This window comes from Kogia breviceps, chromosome 12 (assembly GCF_026419965.1).
Source record: "Kogia breviceps isolate mKogBre1 chromosome 12, mKogBre1 haplotype 1, whole genome shotgun sequence".
Taxonomy (NCBI): Eukaryota; Metazoa; Chordata; class Mammalia; order Artiodactyla; family Physeteridae; genus Kogia; species Kogia breviceps.
The window spans coordinates 98043933-98070392 of record NC_081321.1 but is presented as its reverse complement, the minus strand read 5'-3'; the positions used below and the strand labels follow the sequence as shown (position 1 = coordinate 98070392).

General features: G+C 58.2%; 1 protein-coding gene across 4 annotated transcripts; it reads right to left on the bottom strand.

The window, feature by feature from the left end:
- Window positions 1–1871: 1871 nt before the first annotated feature.
- Window positions 1872–25915, bottom strand: PARVG (parvin gamma). Of its 4 annotated transcripts, none has more exons than XM_059080966.2 (13): window positions 25400–25915; window positions 23511–23605; window positions 21855–21919; window positions 20460–20562; window positions 19778–19918; window positions 18827–18942; window positions 17593–17648; window positions 14804–14826; window positions 12682–12740; window positions 12391–12459; window positions 10204–10305; window positions 4002–4074; window positions 1872–3526 (listed from the first exon to the last, which is right to left on the bottom strand). In XM_059080966.2, the coding sequence occupies exons 2-13, from the start codon at window positions 23587–23589 to the stop codon at window positions 3417–3419; spliced, it is 996 nt and encodes a 331-aa protein (XP_058936949.1). In that variant the 5' UTR covers window positions 23590–23605; window positions 25400–25915; the 3' UTR covers window positions 1872–3416. The 4 variants fall into 4 exon arrangements, with proteins under 4 accessions (XP_058936949.1, XP_066866522.1, XP_066866524.1 ...); XM_067010421.1 differs by lacking the exon at window positions 25400–25915 and adding an exon at window positions 24952–25297; XM_067010423.1 differs by lacking the exon at window positions 12391–12459.
- Between the last annotated feature and the right edge of the window lie 545 nt (window positions 25916–26460).

Below are 26460 nucleotides of genomic sequence, written 5' to 3'. Positions count from 1 at the left end.
AGCTCCTGCTTCAACTCCGGCTGGGGTCAGATTTCGTGGAATGGAGGAGAGAGGGAGGTGAGGGCGGTGGGCTGCCCAGCCACTCGCTTCTCAGGCTTCTTTGGGGGAGCCACTCCGCCCGCCTAGCCAAGCCCTGGGACCACCCCCCAGGCGTCCACCCTGTCCCTGAGCTCATCCCTCCTCCGGACTCTCCCCAAGGGTGCCCCCACCCCTTTGTGAGGGATAAGCTCTGGGAGTTGGGAGGAGGGCATCTCAGGCAGGGATAACAGCATCAGGAGCGCCTGGAAAAGGGTTCTGGAGATGGTGGTGACGTGGGCACACAGGGCGAAGTTAACTGAATGCTACTGAACTGCAAGTGTTACGATGGCTAAAATGGAAAATTTCATTGTGTGTCTTTTACCACAATAAAAAAAAATTTAATGGACTCAACCCTCCATTAAAATGCAGAGGTATTCAGATCAGATAAAAAGATACAACTATTTGTATCTATAAGAAACCCTCTTTATATAGAAAGACACGGATCGTTTAAAAGGAAAAGAATAGAAAAGATCCCCCGCTAACACTAAAAGAAAGCTTGAGTGGCTGTATTAAAATCAGATTTTAAAATCTGATTCAAAGTAAAAAAATAAAGTAAATTTAAAACCTAAAATCAAAGTAGATTTCAGAGCAAGAGACGTTACAAAGGATAAAGAGGACATCAAAAGGCCGTGACAATCCCCCATGGGTGTGCAGTTGGGCACTAGGTGGTCTCTCTCTCTCTCTGTTCCCATATCCCCCCCTCTCCCATCGGCCCTCCATCCCAGGTACCCCTCCCTGTACCTGGAGGCCAGCTCCTGTCACCTGCCCACGTACCTCCCTCCAGTAAGATTCTCCCTCTCACGTTTCATCTTTTCTCTTCTGGACCCTCCCTGTGGGCATTTAAACAGGCTCAAGCCTCCTCACTCATAAGCGGTCGCATCCCCTGAGGCCCCACTTTCCGTCTTCCTACGAGGCTCCCTGAAAGCATGAAATCGAGGCCCCCCCCCAATCCCGGGGGTCTTGGCTCCCTCTCTTCCATAGCCCTCCCCCCGAAGGTGGGCCATCCTCACCCTTGTTCAGTTTGACAGCAAATCAGAAAAAAATTTTAAATTGATTTTTGTAGCTCTGTTGAGGAATGATTTACAAAAGGTAAAATTTCCCAATAAGTGCACGATTTGATGAGTTTCGACACGTGTGGACAGTCACGTAACCACAACGATCACACGTAGAACATTCCCGTCACCCCAAAGTTCCCTCCTGCCCCTACCAGGGTTTCGCCTTTTCTAGAATTTCTCATAAACGTGTAGCCCTTTGTGTCTCATTTCCTTCACTTATAGTCTAATGTCGTTGAGAGCATCCAGGCTGTTTTGTATCAACACCCTTTCCTCTTTGTCGCTAAGCAGAAGCCCATTATATGGACACATTCTAATTTGTTTATGCCTTTGCCGGCGATGGACATTTGGGCTCTTCCCAGTCTTTGGTTTTTATGAATAGTACTGCTATTCATGTCTAAGCCTTTGTGTAGACATATGTTCTCATTTTTCTTGGATAAATACCTAGCAGTGAAATGGCTGGGTCATATGGTGAGTGTTTGTATCACTTTATAAGAAATTGCCAAACTGTTTTCCAAAGTAGATGTACCATTTTGCATTCCCACCAGCAATGTAGGAGAATTCTAATTGCTCCACATCCTTGCCAACACTTGCTATTGTCAGTTTTTCAATGTAGCCATTCTAGGGGGTGTATAGTGAGATCTCACTGTGGTTTTAATTTTATTTCCCTGATGACTAATGGTATTGAAACTCCGTGTTAGTCAGCTCTGGCTACTATAATAAAATACCATAGACTGGGTGTCTTTAAAAACAGGCATTTATTGCTCACAGTTCTGGTATCTGGGAAGTCCAAGATCAAGGTGCCAGATGATTTGGTGCCTGGTGGGGGCCCTCTTCCTGGTTTGCAGATGGCCACCTTCTTGCTGTGTCCTCACATGGCAGACAGAGAGCTCTGATCTCTCTTTTCTTATAATGACTCTAACCCCATCACAGGGGCCCCATCCTCATGGCCTCATCTACACCTAATTATCTGTGAATCAGGAGGTAAGGGGAGCATGTGGACGGCGGGTGGGTTGGAGGGAAGACCGCTCTGAGACTGTCTCACACTCAGACACCAGCTCCAAGGGTTCCTTATGTCCCTCCCCGTAGGCAGGACATTCTCCACGCTCCACCAGCTGGTCTGGCAAAGATGGCCTGGCCCATGCCGGCCCCCTGCCCCAGAGCCCCTCCCCCAATCCAAGGCTGTCAAACTGTGACAACCCCAGACCTAATGGGCTCTGTCCTCCACAGGGGCTTGGAGCTGGGAGAGCAGGAGGGAGCCCAGCACCAGCCAGGGTCCACTGGCCCGCTCCACCGGCCCGCCCTCCCCTGTGGGCCCTCCCTACCCCAAGCCCCGCCCACCCTGCTTCCTCGAGGCTGGTGTCCATCTGACGTCAGCTCTGGGAATCCCTGTTCAATCCTCCCACAGGGACTTTTGCTTTGAGAAATGTATGCAGCAAGTGCTGAGTCTCACTGGAGACACACACACACACACACACACACACACACACACACACACACACACCCCGCAGCTCCCTGGGGACTGACTGGGAGACGATCTGACCCACTCATCAGCCACAGAGACGTCTTCTCTGTGACTTTTGGGCAAAGCTCACCATCGAGGCCATAGGGCTGGGCCTGGGCCACGGCTCCTCTGAAAAGTAACTGAATTGACTTTCCCGAGGGGCACAGCGGCCGGGTTTGGGAGCCACTTAGGGCTCCTGCCTCTCGAGGGTGACGCTGGGGCCATCACCCCACTCGAGAGGCAGGCGAGCTGCAGTAGCTGAGTGGGGGCAGGCGGGTCTCTGCCGGCAGGTCACCCCTGACACCTGAGGGGCGGTCCTGCTCCAGGGCTGGACCCTCGGCCCCAATGCAGGTCAGCACTGCTGGGCTCTCGGCTACCCCAGGGGTGGCCTCGGAGACAAGAGCCCCTCCCGCACCCACCCTGTGGGGAGAGAGGCCGCGGGGGGGGGGCGGGGTCAGCTCATATTCATGCACATTTAGCGGGGCCCTTCCCAGGACAACGGCAGGCTCCGCAAATCCCTCCCAGAAATACATTTGCTAAAAGAAACCGAGCGAGGCCAGAGGTTGGCTCAGATCGAACCCACGCTTACTGAGTTCAAAGATATTCAGACCGATGGAAACAGCAGAGAGGAAAGGGGGGCTGGGGCGTGCCGCAGACGCAGGCTAAGAGTGGGAGGCCCAGGGCCCGGCTGGACGGCGAGGAGGTCCCCCCGGCGGCCCTCAGGACCTCCAGCTGCGCCTGGCAGGCAGGCTCTGAGAAGCAGATTTGGGGGGCCGTGACGGTTAATTTGGGGATTCCAGGGGCACCCCGTCCGTGCTTTCTCTCAGCTTGTGCTTGCGAAACAGGCCGTAGAGGACCCGCAGCGTGCTTTTGGCGTCCTTGTTCACGATGTCTGCGGGCCAGGGGAGAGCAGGGCAGCGTTCAGGCCTGGGCAGGGGGTGGCCAACCGTCCACCTTTGCCCGGGACCAAGGGGTTCCCTGGGACACAGGCCTTCAGTGCTAAACCCGGGAGAGACCCCGGCAAACCAGGACAGTCGGTCAAGCTAGGCCTGAGTCCCAGGACCCGTCACAGGGCGTGCTGCCTCCTCCTCCTCCCCTGCACCCTCCTGTGGGGCCCCCAGCACCGCAACTCCTCCAGGCCTCGGCCCTCTGGACAGCCCGTCCCCAGGGACCTCAGTCCCCCATCTCCTCTCCTCCGGACCATCCCCCACTGGCGTGGGTAGGGGTTGTGGACACAGCGCCCCTCATAGGAAAACTCAGCAAACGCCAGGCAAGAGGCTGCTGCAACCCACGGCTGTCCCCACGCCCCGTGCCCCGCTCCGCGGCGCTCGGCCGAGGCTGGCTGCCCGCAGGTGCCCTGCACTCACCTTCGGGGCTGATGGGGTGATTGAGAAGGCCTTCATCCTTCAGCAGCTCCAGGGCCAGGGTGACGTTGTGTAGCTACAATGACAAGACCCCATCAGATGTCAGCACGATGACCCGTCGTGCAGCAAGGAGGCCACCTCTAGTGGGGAAGGCAGTCCCTGAGGAAGGCACCCAGCCCAGGGATCCGGGAAGGCTTCCTGGTGGAGGTGACACCTGGGGGTGAGTCCTGCCAGGTGAGGGGACTGACCAGGGAAGGGAGCATGGGTTCACCCTGATCTTTTCCGAAGCAGCCCCGAAACCCGTGAGTGACAGAGACCCCCTCAGGAACCAACAGCTGAGTTCCATGGGTAAAGCATAGATGACAAAACCAACATTCAGGGCGGCCACGGGGCTCCCCTGAACTCACAAGACGGAAAGTGTCGGAACCAGGTGCCTGCAAAGCAGACTGGGGGCTGGAGGAGCCACCTCTACCCGGGTCCCTGCCCCGTGTGCCACCCCTCTGCCCCGGCTGGCGCCTGAGACACCGCTCCCAGCACGGAGGAGAACGCCCGGGCCAGGGTCAGGCCCACCCAGGTTCGGATCCCCGCTCGGTCCTGGGGAGCCTCGAGCAAGTTCCTTGGTGCCTCAGGCCTCCACTTGCTCCCTGCGAAGTGGGGTCTCCACCGTCTCCCCCGATTCAGGACCGTGGGTGGCGGGCCCCGGGGAGCCCCCATCAGCCCTCGGCTCAGAGCAGCCCCTCTGTCAGTGGAGCCCTGCCTTTTCACAGCTAGTTTCTCCCAGGGGCCTCAGATCCCACCGAAAAGACCCCTGCCCTGCTCCTTGGGGCAGCAGGCCGGTGTGGTAAAAAGAGGGCCTGGGGCAAAGGTAGGACAAGCCAGGGATAAAGCTGCCTGAGTCCCCGGCTCCCTGGCACCTCAAGCAGGTCCTTCCTTCGACGGACTCAGGCCCAGTGTGCTGACTGGACGTCCCAGACTGGTGGCTGGCCGTGCTGGTCCCTTCCCTCCGCATCTGCGGACCCTCCCAGCCCCAAAGCCCGCTTCAAACAGCCAGGCAGTTCCCATGGCAACCTAGCCAGGGGCCCAGAGACCCGGCTGGCAGAGCAGCAGGTGAGCAAGGCCCGTCCGAGGAGGCCGCCCTGCCTAGGCCGCCTGCGGTCACCTCCCGGTGGGTCTGGGCAGACCTGGCTTAGATGTCTGCGCACCCGCCCCACTAGGCCACAAGTCACAGGTCGGACAGGGCCCGTGTCCTGCCTGGGCCTTCGTCCCCTCGTCTGAACAAGGGGAACCGTGCATCTTCCAGAGGCCTTTCCAAGCTGCCACGTAGATCCAAGTGTGATGGCGGACACAGGATGGGAGCCACAAGGCAACACTTGAACGGGGAGTAATAAAGGCAGAGCCAGGGCTTCCCCGCAAACGCCAGCTGTCCGGGCTCCTCCGAGGGCTGGGAAGTGAGGCGTGTGGGAGGAGGGCCTGAAGCCCCTGAGAGAGAACTCCGTCGGAGAGGGAAAGGGCCAGGTCACAGTCCTGGTCCAAGGGCACAGGGCGGGGGCGGGGGCAGCATCTTCTGCCCACGCCAAGGACTCCTGCCACATCGCGGGCGAGGGGCCAGAGTCCTCCATGGCGGCCGGTGGCCGTGCAGGGACCACAGGGATCTGAAAGGCAGCGAGCAGAGCCCTGCCCCACGGGGGACAGCCGATGGCGCATCAGATGGACAGAGGCACCGAGCCGGGTCCAAGATGCAAGAGAGAGAGTGACAATGGCCGGGTCACCCGCCCAGCCGGGCTGTCCCCTCTAGAGCCCGCCAAGAAGAAGAAACCAAGGTTGTCACAGGTGCCAATGCTCCCAAGCAGCTGAGACACACCTCCGGGGGTGTCCGGACCAGGTGGAAGCAGACCTCAGAGTGAGGGGCTGAGACCTCCGCTGCTCGTCCGGTGCCTTTGTCCCCAAGCCTTCCCCCGACTGGAAAAATGAGGGTTACGACTGTTGCTGTTATCCTCAGTCTCACCATGAACACCATTTATAGGGCGCACAGAAAGTAAATGTCGGAGTGGGAACGAGACACCCAGGCTGGGTTCCCCGCCCCCGCCTCGCAGCCCTGCCTTTGATGAGCTCACCCTCTAAGCCCGCAGCCCCACTGCGTGGTCCAGGGTGCAGAGTGCCAAACAGCTTTGGGAAATGTTGGCTTCGACAGAGTTAGATGGAAATCCTTCACTGCAGGACTTCCCCGAGCCTCGAATGTGTTTTGGTGTGTCACGAGCCTTCAAGACTGGGCACGTTTTCCCAGGTGACTTGACCATAGGATCCATTTGTCACAGAGCAGCTCACGGGACCAGTGCCTTGGAAAGACTTCCTTCACTTATTTAAAAAATATTTATCGGGCTTCCCTGGTGGCGCAGTGGTTGAGAATCTGCCTGCCGATGCAGGAGACACGGGTTCGTGCCCTGGTCCGGGAAGATCCCACATGCCGCGGAGCAACTAAGCCCGTGAGCCATGGCCGCTGAGCCTGTGCGTCCGGAGCCTGTGCTCCGCAACGGGAGAGGCCACAACAGTGAGAGGCCCGCGTACCGCAAAAAAAAAAAAAAAAAAAAAAAAAAAAAAAAATTTATCGAGCATCTACTGTGCGCTGGCCACGCAACAGGGGCAAACCCAGACCCGCCGCCTGCCCTGGTGGAATGTGAGAATTGCCGCCGTCAGCTAGAGCGGCGATCACACTTGTTTCTATGGGTCACACTCCTCGGTGAGGCTCATTGTGACCAGCAGCAGCTGCCCCATGCTCCGGCCTCATCCCACCGTGCTCTACCCCAAGCATCATTTTTCTTCCGCGCACAGTTGGAGATGATGAAAGTATGCAGCTGAGGGAAGGTCACGACCCGGAAGGATGCATTCAAATCGTCCCGGGGAGAAGTAATTGCATGGAGGAGGAAGCCGGAGACTCTTGGCCCCCGGTGCTTTCGTTTCTGCAGAGAAAATGATCGCCTCTCTCCTCCACCCCTAGTCCTCTTCCCTCAGGGATTGGGAACCTCATCTAGATGCCATTGGCAAAGACGGTCTGATAACGAGAAATTCAAATGCCAGAGGCCACGCTGCGCAGATAACAACTCCTTGCTCCCGCCCTCTTCAGCTAATGATTTCCTCGGCATTTTTATTACACATTCCTCTGGCTGAGATTTCCTGCAATAGTCCATAAAAAATGCATTCTTGGGGTCTGAGCTGAGAGGCTGCTGCTTTTCCCCCACGTAGATTGCGGCTCCTCTTGTCCTGAAGCCGGTGGAGTAGGCAGGCTGCACACAGGGGGCCTTAGAAGTTGGGACGTTTGTCCCTGGCTTGTGACGAACTGGGGGTTGGAGGCCAGCAAACAGTGATCACACCTTGACATCCCATGAAGCCCCAACGCTTGAGTAACAGAGAGGGGACCCCCGTGCTGCTCTGAGCCCCTCGTCCCCAGGGGGCCCGCGTGTGACCTGCGGGTCTCCACGCTCCCACCCTGATACTGATCACACACAGGCCCCCTGCCTTCCGGACGAAGGTCAGTGCCAGGGCCTCAGGCTCACTCCGACCCACCTAAGCCCCCCTGTCCCCGCAGCTCCGGGCGAGCCTCCTTCTGGGCCCAGCACCTGCCCCCGTCTCCCACGGGGCTCCCCCTGGAAGGATGCAAGGAGGAGGCTCTGGCTTCGGAGATGCACGAGCCTGGATGCCAGCCTGACCTCGACCCTGACCAGCTTACTAGCTCTCTCTGAACTCAGTTTCCCCAGAGCAAAATGGAGACGGGGAAGCGCTCCTACTCAGAGGCCCGACGTGGGGAGGAATTAGCAAGTTCGTCCAGGGAGGCAAGCGCCTCCCCGGTCCCAGTTCTGCGTCGTCTCCGCACCACACACCACAGGGCTCTCCCGCCTCCGCACCAAGGCCGCAGGGCCTCTTCTGGCCAAGAGGATGAAGAGGAAGTGACAGCACCCCAGGTCTGAGCCTGCGCCTTGCGTGTTCTGTTTTGTCTCTGTGTCCCCGCCATTGCCGTGAAAAAACCACGCCAGGCTCTCACTGCCAGTCCCGGGAGGAGGACGAGAGGCACGTGCACAGAGCTGGACGGCCCCAGTGACCCCAGCCTAGATGGCCTGGCGCCCAGCCCAGCCCGCGCGAGTGATGGAGCCCAGCCAAGTCTAGAGCAGCTGAACCCGGCCGACCCGCAGATCCACGAGAACGAAGGATTGCAGTTTTACGCCACTGGTTGTCTGGGTGGTTTGTTACACAGCATTTTCGTGGCAATAGCTGATTAATACAGTGCCTGGTGAAGGACAAGAACCTAGTAAGCGTTGACCACTGTTTCTACCACCACTAGAGCTACAAACACCGCACTGCTCTGGCCTGTTTGCTTCTCAGCTCTTGGGAATCTGAGCCCCAAATCAATCTCCAAGTCAAGAGCACCCCTGCCTCCTGGGACGGCGGAGATGAAGCCCACAGAGACGGCATCTTCCTGCCGCATAGGGGGAAATGTGGGCTGGGGGTTGGGTGGCCGGTCCTGGTGTCAGACCTGCCACCGAGTAGCTGGACGGCCCTGGGCATGTCCCAAAGCCTCAGTTTTCCCCTCTGGAAAATGGGGATACAACCTTGCCCTGCCTCCCTCGCAGGGGGATGGAGTGAGGGGGAAATGGGGTAAAGGGCCAGGTGAGGCCGGAGGCAGGGAGGAACTCCAAGAGAACGTGAGAGCAGCCACGGTTCGGGGCCCGATAGGATGCCCAAGAGCTCAGAGGGGATAAGGTGGTAAGAGCTGACCAGCCGGCCAAGGGGGCTTAAGAAGAGCAGGAGGCAGGATGGGCCTAGAGAGCGGCCTGGGAAAGATCTGGAGATGCCAGAGGCCCAGGCCGAGTAAGGACCACAGGCGGGCAGTGAGGCTGCGGCTGGGGGTCAGGCAGGCTGGGAAGGCAGGCCTGGAACATTCGGCAGGGGAGCGGGTAGGTCAGGCTTGCAGCCAGAAGCAGGGAGAGACAGGGCTGCGGATGTGTGGGGGCCACAGGCAGAGATCGAAACTGGAACTGGGCCAGGGTCAAGGGCGTACAGGCTCACCCCCCAACCGCAGGCAGGCCTTGAGGTTTGAACCAGCCCCAGGGCCAGGGGCACCTCAAAGGGGACCAAAGTCTTTCCTTTTCCCAGAAACTCCCCAGGGCTGGCACTGGAAACCGGCACCCAGCCCTGCCTGGTGTCCCCTCTCTGTGGAGGGATGAAGGGGTGCCCTCCTACCCTGGTTTGCCGCTGAGCCGTCCCCGGGACCCTGGTGCAGACCGAGAGAAGCTGGCCACCTGGGGTCCTGGGGGGGGGTCTGGGGGACCAGGGGCCACATGCCCCTGGATGCTTCCACCTCTGTGTGCTCCAAACTCTTTCCTATTATCTGCGTGGTCTGATGGGTGGCAGGGCAGGTACTGTGAGCACATTTTAGGGGCAAAAAGCCTGAGGTGCCGGCAGGGACCAGAGCCCCCCGCCCGGACTAACACAGCCACCTCCCAACCAGCCCCTCAGACTCCAGGGTCCACACGGGAACTCCCGACCCGCACAAGGCCAGAACCCCTGCCACACCCGAGCCTTGGCTGACTCTGTTCCCTTCCCCTGGGGGTGCCCTCCCTAGTTAACGCTGCGAACCAAGCCCTAGTCAATTTCATGGCCCCCTCTCACGCGAGGCCTCTCCTGACTCCTGCAGATCCTACTCACCACGCTTTCTTTCGGGTCCCGCACCGGCCCACCCACCCTGAGCCAAGGCACTGCATCATAGCCCTAGAATACCATACATCATTGAGAGTACAGCGGGTGGAGGGTGAGCGGTCCTCAAAAGCAGGAGCTGTGTTGGATTGTCTTTATGGCCGACGGGGCCTGATGCCAAGAGGACCTCAGAAAATGATGGATCCAGTGCGTGGGTGAATGGGTGGGCGGACAGGTGGATGGATGGATGGTCAGGTGGATGGAAGGATGGATGGATGCATTTGCAGGCAGGCGAATGGGTGGTGGATGAATTGGGTGGATGAGTGAATGAATACGTCAGTGGATAGGTGTGAGGGTCTATGGGTGAGGCTGGTGGATGGATGGAAGGACATATGGACAAACAAAGTTTCCTTCCACCTTCACTTCACCCGGAAGTGAATAAATAGAGACCGATCATGCCAATTTCCTAGATCCGTCTACCTAGAGGTAGACCCCTAAGGAAAATCTTTGGAAAACTTACCATTTCCGCAGGAGATTTGGGAGTGAGATAGAATTCCTTCAAGTGCAGGAAGAAGCCTTCCAGTTGTCCAATCAGCAAGAGTAAGATGACTCCATCTGCAAACTACAAAGGAGGGAATGGGAGGCAGAGAGCCTGGAGGATCCCACTCTGCCTTTTACAGGCTGTGTGACCCTACGGAAGTCACACAACCTCTCTGAGCCTCAGGTTCCTTTTTGAGTAATGCGGACGACACCCTGACCTCACAGAGTTGTTGTAAACAGCAGCAGGTATAAAGCAGCTGTCGGTTGCCTAGCACAGAGCATGCGCTCAGTAAAATGAGCTATTTTTACATTTTCTGTAAAATAGCTTCAAATCAGTTTTTAAACCACATACTGTTCCATGAGCTACAGAAGCCCAGGAGAAAACAGAGTTAAGTGTAAAATAATTCCATCAGGAAAAGGCAGAGAACAGCACACCGGGCTCATTTTGCTGGCTGCCACATTTGTATTTGTCTGTTTTGTCTGTATGTTCAGAGATAAAGCTGTCACCCTAGTGCCAGCACATCATATGCTAATATAATCCTATTCAATCTCTTCAAAGACACAAAACACAAGATTGAATGTTGGAGGAAAAGCCACCAGGCCAAGTCCTTAATGGAATTTCCTCACATTAGGTCTGTTCTGATGCTATCAGTTTGGCATATATCCCTGGTAATGCCACCAGAATACCAGGGACTCTAATATCCCCTTTCATCCAGCAGTCGAAATACCATCCTCACGTGTGCCATTATTCTCCAAATGTCATTATTTTTACCAAGGGAGAGATAAAGATGAAACAGGTAGAATGTAAACCTAAGAAATCATCTTGTTTATTCCCACATAAGATACAATAAAACCACAAATGTGTTGTTTATTATGTGTAGACAGTGTGTCAGGTAATACACAAAACACCTGGGCGCTCATCGTCTCATTTATTACTCACAGTTCTATGAGGCTGGTACCCCCGTCGCCATTTTAAAAGAAGAGGAGCCTGAGGTTCAGAGAAGTCCAGGTGCAAAGCCACACAGCTAAGGTGGAGGAGGCGTCCTCAGAGCCCAGGAGCAACACGTGCCCATCTGGCTGCAGAGTCCGCTCTCTCCACCCCGCAGTGTCACCACACCACGTCACACACGGACTTCTCATGTGGCTGCCGTGCGAGGTGGTGACGGAGCACAAACTCTGGCCTCAGCAACCTGGGTTCAAATCCCAGGTCCACTAGTTAATCGCTGTGTGACCTTGGACAAGTTAATCAACCTCCCTGTGCTTAATGCCCTCATCTGCAAAATGGGATAGTATCAGTTCCCACCTAAAGAGTTTGTTGGGAGGAGTCAGTGAGTTAATGTATGCAGAGCACTTTGCTCAGGGCCGGGCACACGGTGAGGGCCGTATCGGCTTTAGCTACCAGGCACAGGGCTGTATCAACCCCGTTCCCCGCTGGCTGATGTCAGGCTGTGCCTGAGACATCAGCAGCTCCAGTGACCAGACCTGACCTCACCACCTGCCCCAGTCATGCTGTGTGAGCAAAGCCCCCGTGGCCCGAGCCCTGCACCGCCACGCCCGGTTACTGCGCCCAGGGTCCAGCAGGCTCCGTCACTGCCCTAAAGGCCCTGGGCTGGCAATTAGCTTCAGAGCTTCTCTGCGCCCCACGGTGTTGAGGGAAACCACAGGGCACAGCAGCCTCGTGGGAGGCCACGACCCACTGGGGAAGGCTGACCTCCTGAGACTCTGTTCCTGCCCCGGAACAGTGGGCTGGGCAACTCAGAGAGTCCGCAGACACGGGGCTGTGTCGGCACCTACAACCCCTCCTGGCACGCGGCGCAACCTAATAAACGCTGCGAGCGAGTGCAGTTGGGGAAACCTCATGTGCTTTGAGTCTTGGGGTTGGATAGACCGAGGTTCATTTTGAAAAGAGCTGGACAGTGGTTATTTTACCACGACAAGTAATAACAGCGCAGACGAAGCCCGAGATCCCCACGTCACAGGATCCCCGTCATGGCCCTGATTGACAATACCAGCTACCAGCAACATCCCCACTGGAGAGGAGGACCCCAAGGCTCCAAGAGGTGACACGTGCCAGGCCACACAGGATGGGCCCAGGCTCCCAGTACCCTTTGGAACCCCCTCCCCATGTGCCCCTTCCCTGCCCCAGACCCTGCAGCTGAGTCCCTACCTGGGTGTCCAGATTCTGCACGGACAGGCCCAGGCGGTCGAGCTTCTGGTTGATGAAGTTCACTACAGCCTACCCAGGGAAGAACAAGGGCCCCAGGTCCCCAGCTCGGCTTTGCGACCTTCCCACCTGGGGCCACACAAAGGCCCCCCACGCGGCACCCGGCGCACTGCAGGTGCTGAGTGAGGGCCCGATTCCTTTCCCTTTGCCCCACTCCCACCCCCGGACTCGAGACAGGTGGGCGGTGGGTGGGCGGGTGGCAGGAGGTACTCTTGCAACTTTGCCTTCTCTTACCTCTTTCACAGCGTTCACTTTCTCCGGAGCCAGCTTAAATAATTCATCGAAGACGTCCTCTGCAGACAGATCCATTAAACACCTCATTACAATGCTATTATCTCTGGGCCAAACGGGGACTTTCTTCCACCAAAGTTTCTCAGAATAACCAGTCTCGAGGGAGACGTAGCTTTATCTCGAGGTTCTTGAATTAAAGAACAGGTCTGGGTCAGAGTCACTGCTCCCCTGGCTGTGTGGCCTGGAGAGAATCGTCTCCCCTCTCTGTGCCTCGTTTTCCTCATCTGTAAAGTATGGCTAATAATAACTACGAGGTGGGGGTCATTGTAAATATCCAGTCTGGGAGCAGATAACACACCTGTGATGTGGCTGGGCACACAGTAGGACTTAAATAAACGGTCATCTTTGCTGCCGCGGACACCATCCCTTCCTCTGGGAACTTGCCCGGCCTCCTGCTGGTTCCCTGCTACACCCACAAGCCCATGGGAACTGCCATAGGTGGCTGAGCAGGGACCAGCCCCGCACTGACCCCTGGCCCAGAGGTCTCCCCCGCAGCCTTTGTGGATTGGCGGAATAAGGGCACCCAGCCCCCCCCCCCCCGAGAGTCTGAACTTTGCCCCAGCGCACAAGAGACCAGCGCCCTCAGCCGAGTCATGCCCACAGAGCTGCATCTTAGCAGCTCAGGCCACTGGTCCAGCCTCAGAGGTGCCAAGTCCTCAGACTAACGGCCTTTTCCCACAAGCTGCATTCCTACTATTCGCAGCTACGCAGCTTTTCACCTTCCCCTGGGGAGAATGCTCCACAGGCAGCGAATACCCAAACCCAGTAGAAGAATCTCCCTCTTGATCCTGCCAATCAGCGGCTGTGTGACTCCGAACGAATCACTTCGCCTCTCTGTGCCTCAGTTCCCTCATTAGTGAAGGGGGAAAAGTAGCACCAGATAGCATCGTGCACGTTAAAATGCCCCATAAACCAAGAAACATGGTGGAAACACCAGTGGTCCCTCCCAGACCTCTTGGCCTGTGGTCAGCGAAAGTGTGTCCCTGAAGGAGCCAGGAATTCAGAGGCCAACGTGCACTCGAATGGCACAGGCCAGAACAGGATGGACGTGCTAGAAATGGTTTGGAGGGAGCCCTTTTCCGTGTCCCTGCCCCTCACTGTGTGACCCAGCCTCAGGCGGCCCCCTAACAAATGCTGCTCCCCAGGCAACCCCCGTGTCCTCCGGCTGCCCCTCCACACATGCACACACAGCCATCCGACCAGCCTCCCTCGTGCCTCCCCTCTCCTCCCTTTCCCCACTCAACCTTTCTCAGCCCCTGTTCTCAGAAGCCCCTCGCAGGTCACTATTTCCTCCTCTGCAGGTGAGACTCCTTTGCCCATACAGCTCTGTCCCAAGTGGGTAAGGTTCAAGGAGGAAAAATAATGTTTGGATGGATGGATGATGAATGGATGGGTTGGTAGATGGATGGATGGGTGGATGCATGGATAGAAGGATGGATGGATGGATTGGTAGATGGATGGATGGATGACCAAGTGGCCAGGCAGACTGACGAATGAATGAATGAATGAAGAAGGAAAGGCGGGTTAATCAGTTGATTGGTGAAGATCTCTGTCACAAAAGTAGCAGCCAAATTAGTGAACAGTCACTATTAAGCACTGACTCTGTGCTAAGCACATTCACAAGGTATCTTTGCACCCTCATGACCATTCTAAGAGGTGGGTGCCATTATTAATCCCATTTTACAGATGAGGAAACTGAGGCACAGACCGGTTCAGACACTTGCCCAAGTTCACGTGGCTAATAAATGGGGGAATTAGTGTTTGAACCCAGGTTGCCTGGCTCCAGAGCCCACACACTGAACACTCCATAGTTGCTGCCGGTGGGAATTATAAATCTCTCTACCCATATGAGCGGTATCATAAGAAGGAACAGCCACGGGTTCGTGCCCCGGTCCGGGAAGATCCCACGTGCCGCCGAGCGGCTGGGCCCGTGAGCCGCGGCCGCTGAGCCCGCGCGTCCGGAGCCTGTGCTCCGCAACGGGAGAGGCCACAACAGTGAGAGCCCGCGTACCGCAAAAAAAAAAAAAAAAAAAAAAAAGATTCCCTAAATTAGGAAAGTACTCACTCGAAGGTTGGTCCTTGTCTGTGCTAAAGGGAAAATTGTAGGGGAGAGAAAAGGAAACACATGGTTAAAAAAAAACAATCTCAAACCTGTAGTCTCTTCATATGACAAGACCCGGCAGTGGGAAGGTTGACAGAGAAACTGGGGAGATGCTCTTTCCTGGCAGCTCTGTAAGCGGGCAGGGCCCTCGTGGAACGCAAATGGCAAACGAGGTTCAAACCTTCCCCTGAGGCTCCCACAGCTAGAAATGTCTGGATTATGTCCTTTTTGTGGCTGCTGTTTTAGATTACACACACAATAAAAACACACACATCCTAACTTTAGAGCTGGTGCATGTTGACATATGCATACGTGTGATACACGCGTGTGTAATCACCACCCCCAACAAGGCACAGAACCTTCCTAGCACCCCCATCCCACTATACCCCACAAAGTTTACCACTGCTGTGATTGGTCTTGTTGGCCTTTCATTTTGTCTGTTCGTCTATGAAATGAAATCGTATGTACTCTCCTGTGTCTGGCTTCTTTCGCTCCCTTTTTATTGTTTTTGAGTGGTTTTTCTTTGACTTTGTTGCTAAATTCTCCGCCCCAGCGCACCTCCTGGAAGCAAGGTTCTGGGCCCCAAGTGTAGGCCGAACTCTCCCTGGAGAGCAGGGCAGCCCCTCCGACCGCGGCCCTCGGGGGTGGAGAGGGCAGCCTGGGACCCAGGGCTCAGCACGGAGGCAGCTGCCAGGAGGGGCACACGTCTCGGTGCTGCCCTCACAGACATTTCCGAGCTCATCAGCGGCTGAGAAGGGTGATTTTAGGGCTATGAAGGGAGAAGGGGTGCAGCGCCCATGACCGCTAACTGCACCCTCCCTCTCAAGTTCCCCAAACTCGGAGCCTGAAGCGTCAGCTTTGACAGGGCCCCGTGCAGAGCCTCTCGGCGGCTGGGTGACAGGGAGGCCATTTAGCCTCCCGAGTCGGGGTGGGGCTGTGGTGGTTCGAGGCGGGGACAAGCCCTCCTCCCAGGGTGACCCTGGGAGGGTAAATGGGCCGACGAGCGCATGGGCCCCGCCTGGCAGGAGGGACCAGCAGAGGTCTGCTTCCTCCGCCCTTGGCCACGCTCGGCTCACACGCCTGGACCACAGACCTTACCCGTCATCACCTGGCAGAGGTTTGAGCCCTTCCCCCCACCCCATCCGCAGTGGACATCCAGGAGCCCTAGACCGGAAGGACCTCAGGGCTGGGGGCGTACAGGAGGGGGAAGGTCCCCTCACATACATCACCTATAACTCTCACAGCAGCCCCCAAAAGTAGGCACGGGTCTCCCTTTATCGGAGGCGCGAAGAAGCTCAGAGAGGGGGAGTGACTTGCCCAAGGGAACACAGCTCAGACACGGCTGATCTGGGATTTCAGTCCAGGTGGGGCTGGCTGCCCAGCCCGTGCGCAGAAGAGAACTGAACTCACCCAGCTGGGGTTGCTGAGGATAAAATGGGTTAAGGGAGCTGAAACAGCCCAGTGCCCTGCACACAGTAGGCCTTCAGTAAGTGTTAGACCGGAAAGGAGAATCCACAACTTTCCTGCAAGGAGCCCACTCTCAGACCAAAACCGGAAAGACCTTTGGACGAGACAGGGGTGGGCTGCGAAGCGGGGAAGCCAGGCAGCCACATGTGGCAGGATCTGGAGAAATACTGCCCGGCAGGGAGAGCCAGGGCCCCTCCGAAGCTCTCGCAACTTTGCAAAGATGAGAAACACTCTGCCTGTACCCAGTAAAGATTCTACAATTCACGGGGCAGAACAAGCGTCCCAAACCCGGGGGCCTGCAGCAGGGCTGGGCTCCCACCCAGGAAACGGGGCAGGGACCTGGGCAGGTGCCCCGAAGTGTGAGCCTACAGGTGGCAGGAGGGAGGGACCCTTGGCTGAGGTCAGTTACAATCTCCAACAAAAGGAAATGCAAAACGCCCAAGTCTCCCTGGAGAGACAACGCAGCTGGGGTGCTGGAGGGCTTGGGTCGGGGGTACGAGGTACATGTACAGTTTCCTTTACCACCCAGGCAGTCAGGAGTTTAGACCACAGGCCAGCCTGGTCCCGCACTGCTAAGGCCCTTCTAAAGGTTGAACTGCACCCTGCAGTTCAGAGACGCCTAATGGGACCCCCTGCTTCTCCCAGACCCCAGGACTCCACGGCTCTCTTGTTGCAGAGCGCACGTGCCCGGCCCTCGTCCCAACCAGAGTGTTTCCAGCTCGGCCAGGAAGCACATGCTGTGCAGGTGGGCGTCGAGGCAGAGGGGAGAGCCCATTGGCTGATCGACTCCTGGTGTCCTGCGTGCACGGACTGACGAAGGCCGACAGCTGGCTGACCCGGGCACTCCAGGTCCCAGCCCCACCCCGTACACAGCAGGCGCTCACTAAGCGCTGGTGGTACGAGTGAGCCCTCTGCGCCCTTGCCTCCTGGCACCGGGCGTAAGTGTCACGCCCGACTGCAGAATCTCCCCGCCATGGACGAGGGTAAGGCTTCCCGGCAGCATCCGGCTCCAGGTGTTAGGAAACCAGCCTGGGGTTGGGGTCCAGGGACCCCAGTGCCCCTTGTGACCCCAGGTCTGTTTTGCCTGGCTTTGCGGAGGGTGGGGGCGAGCCCTGTGAGGGCCAATGCAGGCCCCGCAGCAAGTAGAGCGGTCCTCCGGCAGAGTGAAGGCCCCGCCCAAGAAGGTCAGGCAGGTCGGCCCCGCCCCCGGCCCCGCCCCCGCCCCCAGGCTCCACGCCCATTCCTGAGAAAGCACAGCCGGCCTCCACCCCCGGCCCCTCCCTCACCCGCACTCTGTGAGTTGCTCCACCGACATGTCCGACTTCAGGCCACTCTTGGTGCTCTAGGAAAGAGAAAAGGGGATGGAAAGGAGGAACCACAGAAAATTCTAGGACCACGCCTGCCACTAGAGGAGACTGTAGTGGCCAGAGCGGCCCCAAGGGACCCAGTTTCCTCTGCCTCATCCGCTCCTCAAGGGGGCCTCCTGGACAGCCCTCACCACTGGGGCCAGCTTCACCGTCCTTCTTCCCTCAGGCCTTGAGCCCCACGAGGATGGGGACCGCGTCTGCCTCCTTCCCCAGCTACCCCCAAAGCCTGCCCAGTGCCTGGCTCACAGGGCATCAATGGACACGTGTTCATCTGAATAACAAATGAATGAGCGGGTGAACGAATGAATGAGTGAGTGGGTGGGTGGGTGGGTGAACGAATGAATGAGTGGGTGGGTGAATGAATGAATGAGTGAATGGGTGGGTGGGTGAATGCATGAAGAAATGAAGTCACCTCTGATTTACAGACGTGTAAACAAAGCCGTGACACTGCTCAGTGGAGAATTCAAGTCAACTGTTTTGAACAAGTAAGAGCGCATTCTCCTGAGTCTGGCTGGACTCCGCGTGTTCTGTCGGGTGGGTTAAAGGGAAGCCGGCTGCTCCGCAGGTACCCAGGGGCTGGGGGGGGGGAGCGCGGGAAGCAGAAGCAGGTAGGGCCTGCTTGTGGTGCTTGGGGCCTGTCTGAGAGAGAAGGCGTGGACTCCCGGGGCATCAGCTACGGCAGAAGTCCTGCACGTGCTAGACAGGGAGCACCCCGTGGGTGGAGAAACCCAGAAAGGTCCCTGGAACCTTCGTCACACCCATCTGTCGAGGGAAGAGACCATCACAGTGAGAGGGCAGTGGCAGTGGCCCAGGGGTGCGAAGACTCCAGAAAGGCCGTGAACAGATGGTCGCTTATGGCCCATGTGGTTGCCGCCAGCCAGGACCTTCGTGATGCCTAAGGCAGGTGCCATCCGCTGGGTAAGTGGGACTGGCCGGCCCACAGACCCCCTCGTGGCCTCACTGGACCCTCAGCATCTCCCGCCCACAGCTGCAGCCCAACCCACCCCACTGCTGTCCTGGTGGGAGCTGGTGTTTCTCATGGCTCCAGGGAACTCACCCCAGTTCAGCCCCCGCCCCGTGCAGCACGCCCCCCTCCAGCGTGTGGCCGTACGGCCCCGAGATGTTCAGCCCGCAGGCAGGCCCCGCGCCTTACCTCCATGATGATCACCTCCACCTTGACATCGGCCGGGAGGGGCAGGTCCGGCCGGAAGCACTTGGCCAGGGCCACGAGGAGATGCAGGGTGGCCAGCAGGTCCTTGTTGAAGATGCCTGGGAGGGGAGGGGACACAAGGTCAGAGCCCTGGGGGACGACCAAACCTGGGGCCACATGGTGGGTTCCTTATCATCACAACCAGCCTCTGCAGGCCAAGGAGCTCTGTGTCCAGCCTTCAGGAGAGCAGAGGTCCAGAGATCTACATTTGGAACCTGAAAATCGTCACACTTTGCCCCAGTCATCCTTCTTCTGCAAGTACAGCCCAAGGTCGCAATCCACCCTGTGGACGGGGATTTTAACACACAGATGTTCACTGCAGTGCTGTTTAAACAGCTAAATGTCCCACAGCAGGGCCCTGGGTGAACAAATTGTTAGATTTAAGCTGAGTGCGATCTGATTCGGGGCCAACATTACAAACATCAGCTATTGAATGTGAGACTTGCAGTGGCGAAGGTAGTGGCAGGGGACCCAACAAAAACCGGGTTTGACAACTGTTACATCCTCCCTCACCACCCAACCTTGGTGAAGCTATTCAACGTCTCTTGGCCTCGGTTTTCTCATCTGGAAAATGGGGAAGATGTAGAGGTTGGAATGGCAGGAAACCATACCAAATGGTTAACGGGGTGGGGCTTTGCACACTCTCATTTCTTACGAGCAGGCACTGCAGATGCAACTTCGCTTAAATTAATGAAGCAGGACGGTTAGCGCCCATCTGACGAGGTAGGTGAGGGCATGTGTGATGCTTGGAACTCAGGACGCAGTGGGCGCGTTACGGACAAGGCTGCGTTTTGTCACCCTCGTGCTGTGCTTCAAGGCAGCACCCCCCGCACCCCGAGTGGGGGGGCTGTGATTCTGCCTCCCCCCTCCCTCCCTGACACCAGCCGCACGCACCCTCCACGCTCCACTTGGCCTGCGGCTCCTCCACCCGCAGGCTCTGGCCGGTGGCCTCCAGCACCACCGCGAGCTTGCGCCTCTGGCTAGCCGCGGTCAAGGCGATCTCCTCCACGTCCAGCTTGACTCCAGTCAGCTTCTCTGAGGGCAGGGGAAGGAGTAAGAGGGAGAGAGAGGGTGGGAAAGGCTGGCGGGGGGGACGGCTGGGGCCCCGGCAGGGGACCCACAGCTAGTCCGCTTCCTCACGGGGCACGCAGGCTGCATGATGGGGTGAGCTCCGCCCCGGGCCCACCTCACGTCGACCGTCCCTGTGCCCCACCCCCCAGCCTCCCACACACCAACGTGCTCCTCATTCCCGTGGGGCAGGGTGGCCCAGCGGTTAAAGCCGAGACCCCTGGCTCCCCTACTTTCTTCATGGTGAGACCTTGGACAAGGTACCAGGCCTCCCAGAGCTCAGTTTCCTGGTCTGTAAAACGGGCATAGGCACAGGACAGAGTTGTTCTGAGGATTAACTGCACCTGCTCCGTGGCAAGGGCTCAGGAAGCCATAGCTCGTGGGACTGTCCTGCAGCCAGTCCGCCAAGGGCACCGCAGAGGGCACTGAGAAGGCCCCAGGCTGGCCCACGGGGAGTCGGGACCACCCAGCCCTCCAGGACTGCCCAGCTTTGGAAGCAGCCACTTACGGAAAAGGTGGTGCAGGATGAGTCCGTCGAAAATATCCTCCTCCAGGCTGCGGACCACGATGTGCTCGGGCAGGAGCTCAGCATTGATCCACTCCATCAGCACCTGCGGGCCCCGAGCGACAGCTGGCCCTGGGCCACTCCTCACCCGGCCTCTCACCAGGCTCGGCTCTGCCCTCCTCCCACCAGCCAACTCCTACCCGTCCTTCAAGGCCAGGAGAAGCAACACCTCCTCTGGGAAGCCTGCTCTGATCTCCCAGGCTGAGTCAGGGGCCTGCTCTGGGCTCCCGAAGACCTGGGCTCTGCGGGCTATTGTTTGTTCTGTGTAAGGTTTTGGTGATACACGGGGGCGCTGGCGTCCCGCCCCCTCCCGCAAACTGCAGCAGAGCCCGAGGGCTGTCCCTGGAAGTCAGAAGTGCAGAGAAGCAGCACCCCATCCCTTTAAGGGAGCAGCCCGAGCTTCACGGGACTTGGTGGACAAACACCCCAGCTCCTCTGCCCCAGCAGGAAGACTCCAAGGTGCCCACTCCATACTGGCTCCTAGAGGTTCCCAGCCGGCTTGAGCTCCGACAGCCATCACCCGCTCCATCACCCACCCTGGGTGTCTCCCTCCCACCCGTCTTACTTCCCTGCTCCCCTTCCTTGTCTCCTGCAATTACCTCCCAACTCAACATTTGCACCTGAATCTTTAGTTCAGGATCAGCTTCTGGGGGAACCCAAACTAAGATGAAGTGCCAGCACGCCCCCAGGTTTTCTTCTGTGTCCCAGGGCCCAGTAGAGGGAAAAGCAGACGGGGGGGACGGCGAGAATGGGAGGGAGGAAGAAAAGGAGGGAAAATGGGCCATAAATCCTCTGGGGGGGTGGTCAAAGGTGGTGCAGGCCAGGAGGCCTCCTTGGAGGAGGCAACAGAAAGGCCCCATGGAGACTACGGAAGTAGGGCAGAGGAAAATGGAGGCCCCAAGCCTGTGCCCAGCTGGTCCTACAGCCAAGAAGAGTACCAAGAAGTGGGTGATGCATGCCTATACCTGCCCACTTCGCCTGCTGTCCTTTGCCCTGGCCCAACAACCTGGGTCAAATCCCAGCTCTGTTGCTGGCCGGCCACGCGTCCCCCACAGGTCAGGTCACTTCTCCGAGCCTCACTACCTGCTCCCTGGGATGCAGGTGACAACAGATCCCTCCCAACTGCCGTCAAGTTTGCTGGGATCGTGTACGTAAAGGCACACAGTCGGTGCTCAATAAACATCCCTTCACGCAGCCACTCAGCAAGTCTCCCAGGGGCCTGCGGGATGGCCACCCACCGGCCTGAGGCCGGGGAGGGGAGGGGGCGGCCTGCGGTCCCCACCCCAGGAAGACAAAACGACTCCTCCGGAGAAAGAAGGTCAGAGAAGGATGCCACACCTTTTGCAGTTCTTCAAATTTGCGATCCTTCCTGGAAGTGGGTGGCAGGAACTTCTTCTTTTCTCCTGGAAGCAGAGACGAGCATAGGTGCCTGGGGACCCCGCAGGCCGTCCCCAGAGCGGGCACCTCGACCACAAGAGGAAATCGGTCGCGCTGCTTCACACGCACGTGCACACACACGTGCATACAAGTGCGCTCACACACACACACACTCCTGCACACACACACGTACAAACGCACAGATGCACAGACACATGCTCCCCCCCCCACAGACACACACGGTCATAAACACACAGGTACACATACATACACACGCACTCGCACACACAGACACACACAGACACACACAGACACACACACAGACACCCTGAGCACCAAACATCCAAAGAGACTGATTTCCCGGACATGCCTCATCCTCTGCACCTCTCTTCCTTTGCCCATATGCTCTTCCAGCCTCCTCCCTGATGCCCTTCCCCCCAGCATTTCCCTCATGAACACCGGCTCATCCGCAGACACTGCAGTATTTATATTCTGGGAACATACTTAAAGTCAAAAACTATTTCTTGTCTATCTGGAATTCACATTTAACTGGGCATCCTCTGTTTTACCTGGCAACTCTACCCACATATATAAGAAGGAGCCACGGCTCAGATGAGCCCAGATTCCTGGGCTCCAAGGGGCCAGGACAGAGTTCACCGGCATCTCTCTGGCTCCCCGGCACGACACTGAGGCTGCCTGGCTCGTCCTATGAGCCCCAAGACCTGGGTCAGCATCTCCTGCAAGTTTAAGAACCTCAGAACCCACAAGGGTCAGGGCCAAGGGGGCCCTCTGGAATCGAGTCCCAAAGGATGGGGTGGGAAATGAGCCACCAAGTGGGGCGGCCTTGCCCAGATCCACAAAATGCATTGCCTCTGTGTTCACGTGGCCCAGCTGCAGACGTCTAGACGTTCTGAAAACCTCTGCGTACCACCCAGCCCCGTGTGTTCTGACGGGAGGAGGGCGGGCCCTTGACAGACGCTAGGGGAGACAGCGAGTGAGTGTGTGAATGGCTGTGGCCTTTTCCTGGAGCAGATTTCTTGCCACTCTGAATCATACCACGTTCCAGCTCTGCCTGCCAGAACTCTAAGTATCTCTAAACCGACTCTAAAACAAAAAATAAATATTTTTTCAAATCACTAAGCCCTACCACCCGAACTGCAATTTTCCTCATGATGCTGTCCAACCTGAAACCACTGATAAACCGAGAACGCCAGTTAACGGAGTCGGCCCCGCGACCCTGGACTTGCTGCTCTGCTACGTTACTCCCTGTGCCTCAGTTTCCTTGTCTGTAAAAAGGAGGTAAAAACGCCCATCCTCAGGGTAATAGGTGAGATGCTGCGTATAAGAAGTTCTCAGCACAGCCCCAGCCCAGAGTGGGCACACACAGCAATCAGTATCCCCGTTAACCTGGAGGTGTGCGGTTATGTGGGATACGGGGATAACTCTGTGGAAGGTTCCAGAAGCAGGGGGTCAAGTATAAAGCAGAAGGCACAGGCAGAGGCTGGACAGAACCGGGTGTCCTGCTGACAACTTGGAAAAGCAACGCAGTACCCAGCGCGGCTTGTTCGGTTCTTACTATGCAGACCTCCCCCACCTCCCACCCCGCCGGCCCGGCACCTTGTGGGAGTGTCGCCCCGGCCGGTAGGTCCACCCTCCCGGGGAGCTGCAGCAGGTTGTAGAGGGGCTCCGGCTCCATCACTGCCTTGCTGGCCCTGGGGACGCAGGAAACAGGACGTCACCCTCCGAGTCACTCTAAACTCACTCTGTGTGTCGTTTCCTCCAGACCAGGAGGCACAGGGAGAGAGAGGGTGGGAGCTGGCTTTGGATGGACAAGTCGCCGCGCTGCCTGGGCAGACGGACGGGGCCCCTGGTGGGAGGGAAGCCCGCAGCCGATCCTTGCAGGACACAGGTACGGAGAAAGGCAGCGACTGAGGTCTCGACCTGGGCAAAGGCTTGGCCGGGAGATGGGCTCCTTGGTCAGGGGCAGGGCGGCCAGCCCGTGGCCCCACTAGAGCACACGGGAAGCCCACCCACCCTGGACAGTAGGACCAAGGGAGCAGCCCACTCCTCAGAGCTTCATGGATCTAGAAGACCCGCGGGCTGAGCTCCAGCGGGAATCTGGGCGGGCCGCGGGGAGCCGCTATGGCCGCTTGTGGTGCACACACCGACGGGTGACATCTGCAGACCAGGAGCTCCTGCGGGGGCGGGCTTGGGGGACAGCAGGCCTGTCGTCTCTGGGTCCTGCGCCTGAGCCGGGGGGACACAGAGAGGCACCACAGGCTTTGAGTCAGTGGACGGGACTGGGGTGCAGGCTGGGCTCTCAGGGGGCTGGCCTGGCCCTGCCTGGCCCCAATTCTGAACGAGGTTCTCCACAACGGGGCTTGTCACCCCGGCCTGTCGTGGTGGTTTGGGGGTCTCTCTGCTCACCGGGAAGGGCCAGCATTCCCAGAGCCCACAGGTACCCTTCCTTGTCCTTGCTGGGGGCAGGGGCCAGGCTCCCCCCGGCCCAGCAGATTCAGAACCTCCTTCTTGGTCCCCTGGACTCACTTCCTCTCCTGCTCGGCTGAGGGCCCTGCCCTCCCACTTCCTCTCCTGCCCCTGGGTCTTCCCCAGCGCTCCCAACCCCAAGCGGACATGTGGGGGCAGGGGCCTCGTGCAGCAGAAGCTGGTGGTCAGCTCCAGCCCCGGGGAGGCCTGGCCGGAGCGGCAGGGCCCAGAGCTGCGCAGAGACGGAAGCATTTGCAGGGCTGTAGCCACCCTGTCACACGGGCAGCCAGCCTGGGGACACGGGGGCACCGTCTGTGGCTCCGTCCTGCCCTAAAGTGTGGGAGGGGGGAGAACACAGCCACCGGGCCAACTCCATCCCCTATATTTCCAAGCTTCCTTTTGGACGGGATTCGGTTCAGAGGGTGTGGCCAGAGGAGAGGAAAGGACTTGGCCTGGGGCTTAAGAGATTGGATTCCAGGCGGGCTCCTCCTCATTCTGGCTGTGTGACTTTGGGCAAATACCCTCCCCTCTCTGGTCCTGATATTTCCTTACAAGGAGGGGCTGGACTCACGCTCGCCAAAGGCAGCTGAGTGGACGCAGAGGTGGGCGCGGCCTCCAGCCATCAGCAGCCCCGGGCAGCCCCTTCCCTGACCCGGGCCTCTGTTGCTTCATCCGGAGACTGGGGCTTGCCTTTCTCCCCAGCACATCGGATGAAGCTTAGGGCAGATGACAGGGTGGAAAGGGAGACGCCTGGCCTGGTTACACGAGACGTGGGCCAGCGCCCTTCTGGCTGTCTGGGCCTCTGGGGCGGGAGGAACGGCCGCCTCTAAGCCTGGGTGGCGAGAGGGCCAGCGGGGCGCAGGGTCTGTCTTGCCGGCTCCCTCCCGGTGGCGGCTCAGCTAAGCCTGTGCTCTCTGGGCTCCATTTCCACGAGGCTGCTCGGAGCCCTGCCTCTCTCTGTGTGAGCTCAGGTGCCCGAGCATCACCGCCAGCAGAAAGCCCCGGAGGCGAGGACTCACCTGGCTTCTTCCTCCACACCAGGAAACGAAGGGAGCTCAAACAGTGGTCCCCGGATTCCAAACCCAAACAGGTTCCGGGTTCCCTAGGTCGGCGGGGGCCGCGGGGGCCGGCTGGGAGGCCGGGGCAAGAAGCTCACTTCCTCCGGGGCCTGTGGCTTGGGCCGCGTCTGCAGGGAGCTTCCTCCTTGCTGGGCTGCAGGGCCTGATGCTCTGAAAGCGCGCTGCAGCCCCACCGGAAAGCTCTGCCCCTGGGGCCCAGCCACACCTCTTTCTCTCCCTGTCGCCTCCCCAGTACGCAAACCAAGCCAGTTCCTGAGGCCAGAGGCTGGGAGTCGGCTTCCCCCGAGGCCCACCTTCAGCAGACCGTCAGCTCTGGCTCCTCGTCCCCAGCCTGGCCAGGCCCCGCTTCCTCTCTCCTGGACCACGCGGGAGCCTCTCCTATCTGGACCTGCGGTGCCGGCTTCACTCACACCCCACCTCCCACCCAGGAGTTGTTCTCCACAGGCGACCAGAGGACCCACTTCACGTCCCAACTCGCTCAAAAGCCGTCAGTGGTGTCCAGTAGCTCTTAAAATGAAATCCATATAACTGATTCACTTTGTTATAAAGCAGAAACTGCCACACCGTTGTAAAGCAATTGTACTCTGATCAAGATGTTAAAAAAAAAAAAAAAAAGCCAGTCTGCCCACCTCAGCCTCTAGGTCCCCGTGTGGCCGGCCCGCTACACCTCCATCCTCATCTCGTATCCTCTCCCGCCCTCGCGCCCTCCCAGCCACACTGACAACCTTTCTAGTCCCTGCAAGTGCCACACTCGGGGTCTTCACACTTACCGTGCCCTCTGCCTAGAAGCCCCTACGCCAGCTTTTAAAATGGCTTAGTTCACGTTGTTTTCATCAGCTAAAGTGCCTCCTCCTTCAGGAAGCCTTCCCTAGCTGCCTTATCTAAAGAGTAGATCCTCTCATGATTCTTTACCGCAGCCCTGTTAAGGTTTCCTTTGTCCCAGTGCCCAGAGAAATGCCTGGCACAAAGGGGACTCACTGGATAAATATTGCTGGTTACTG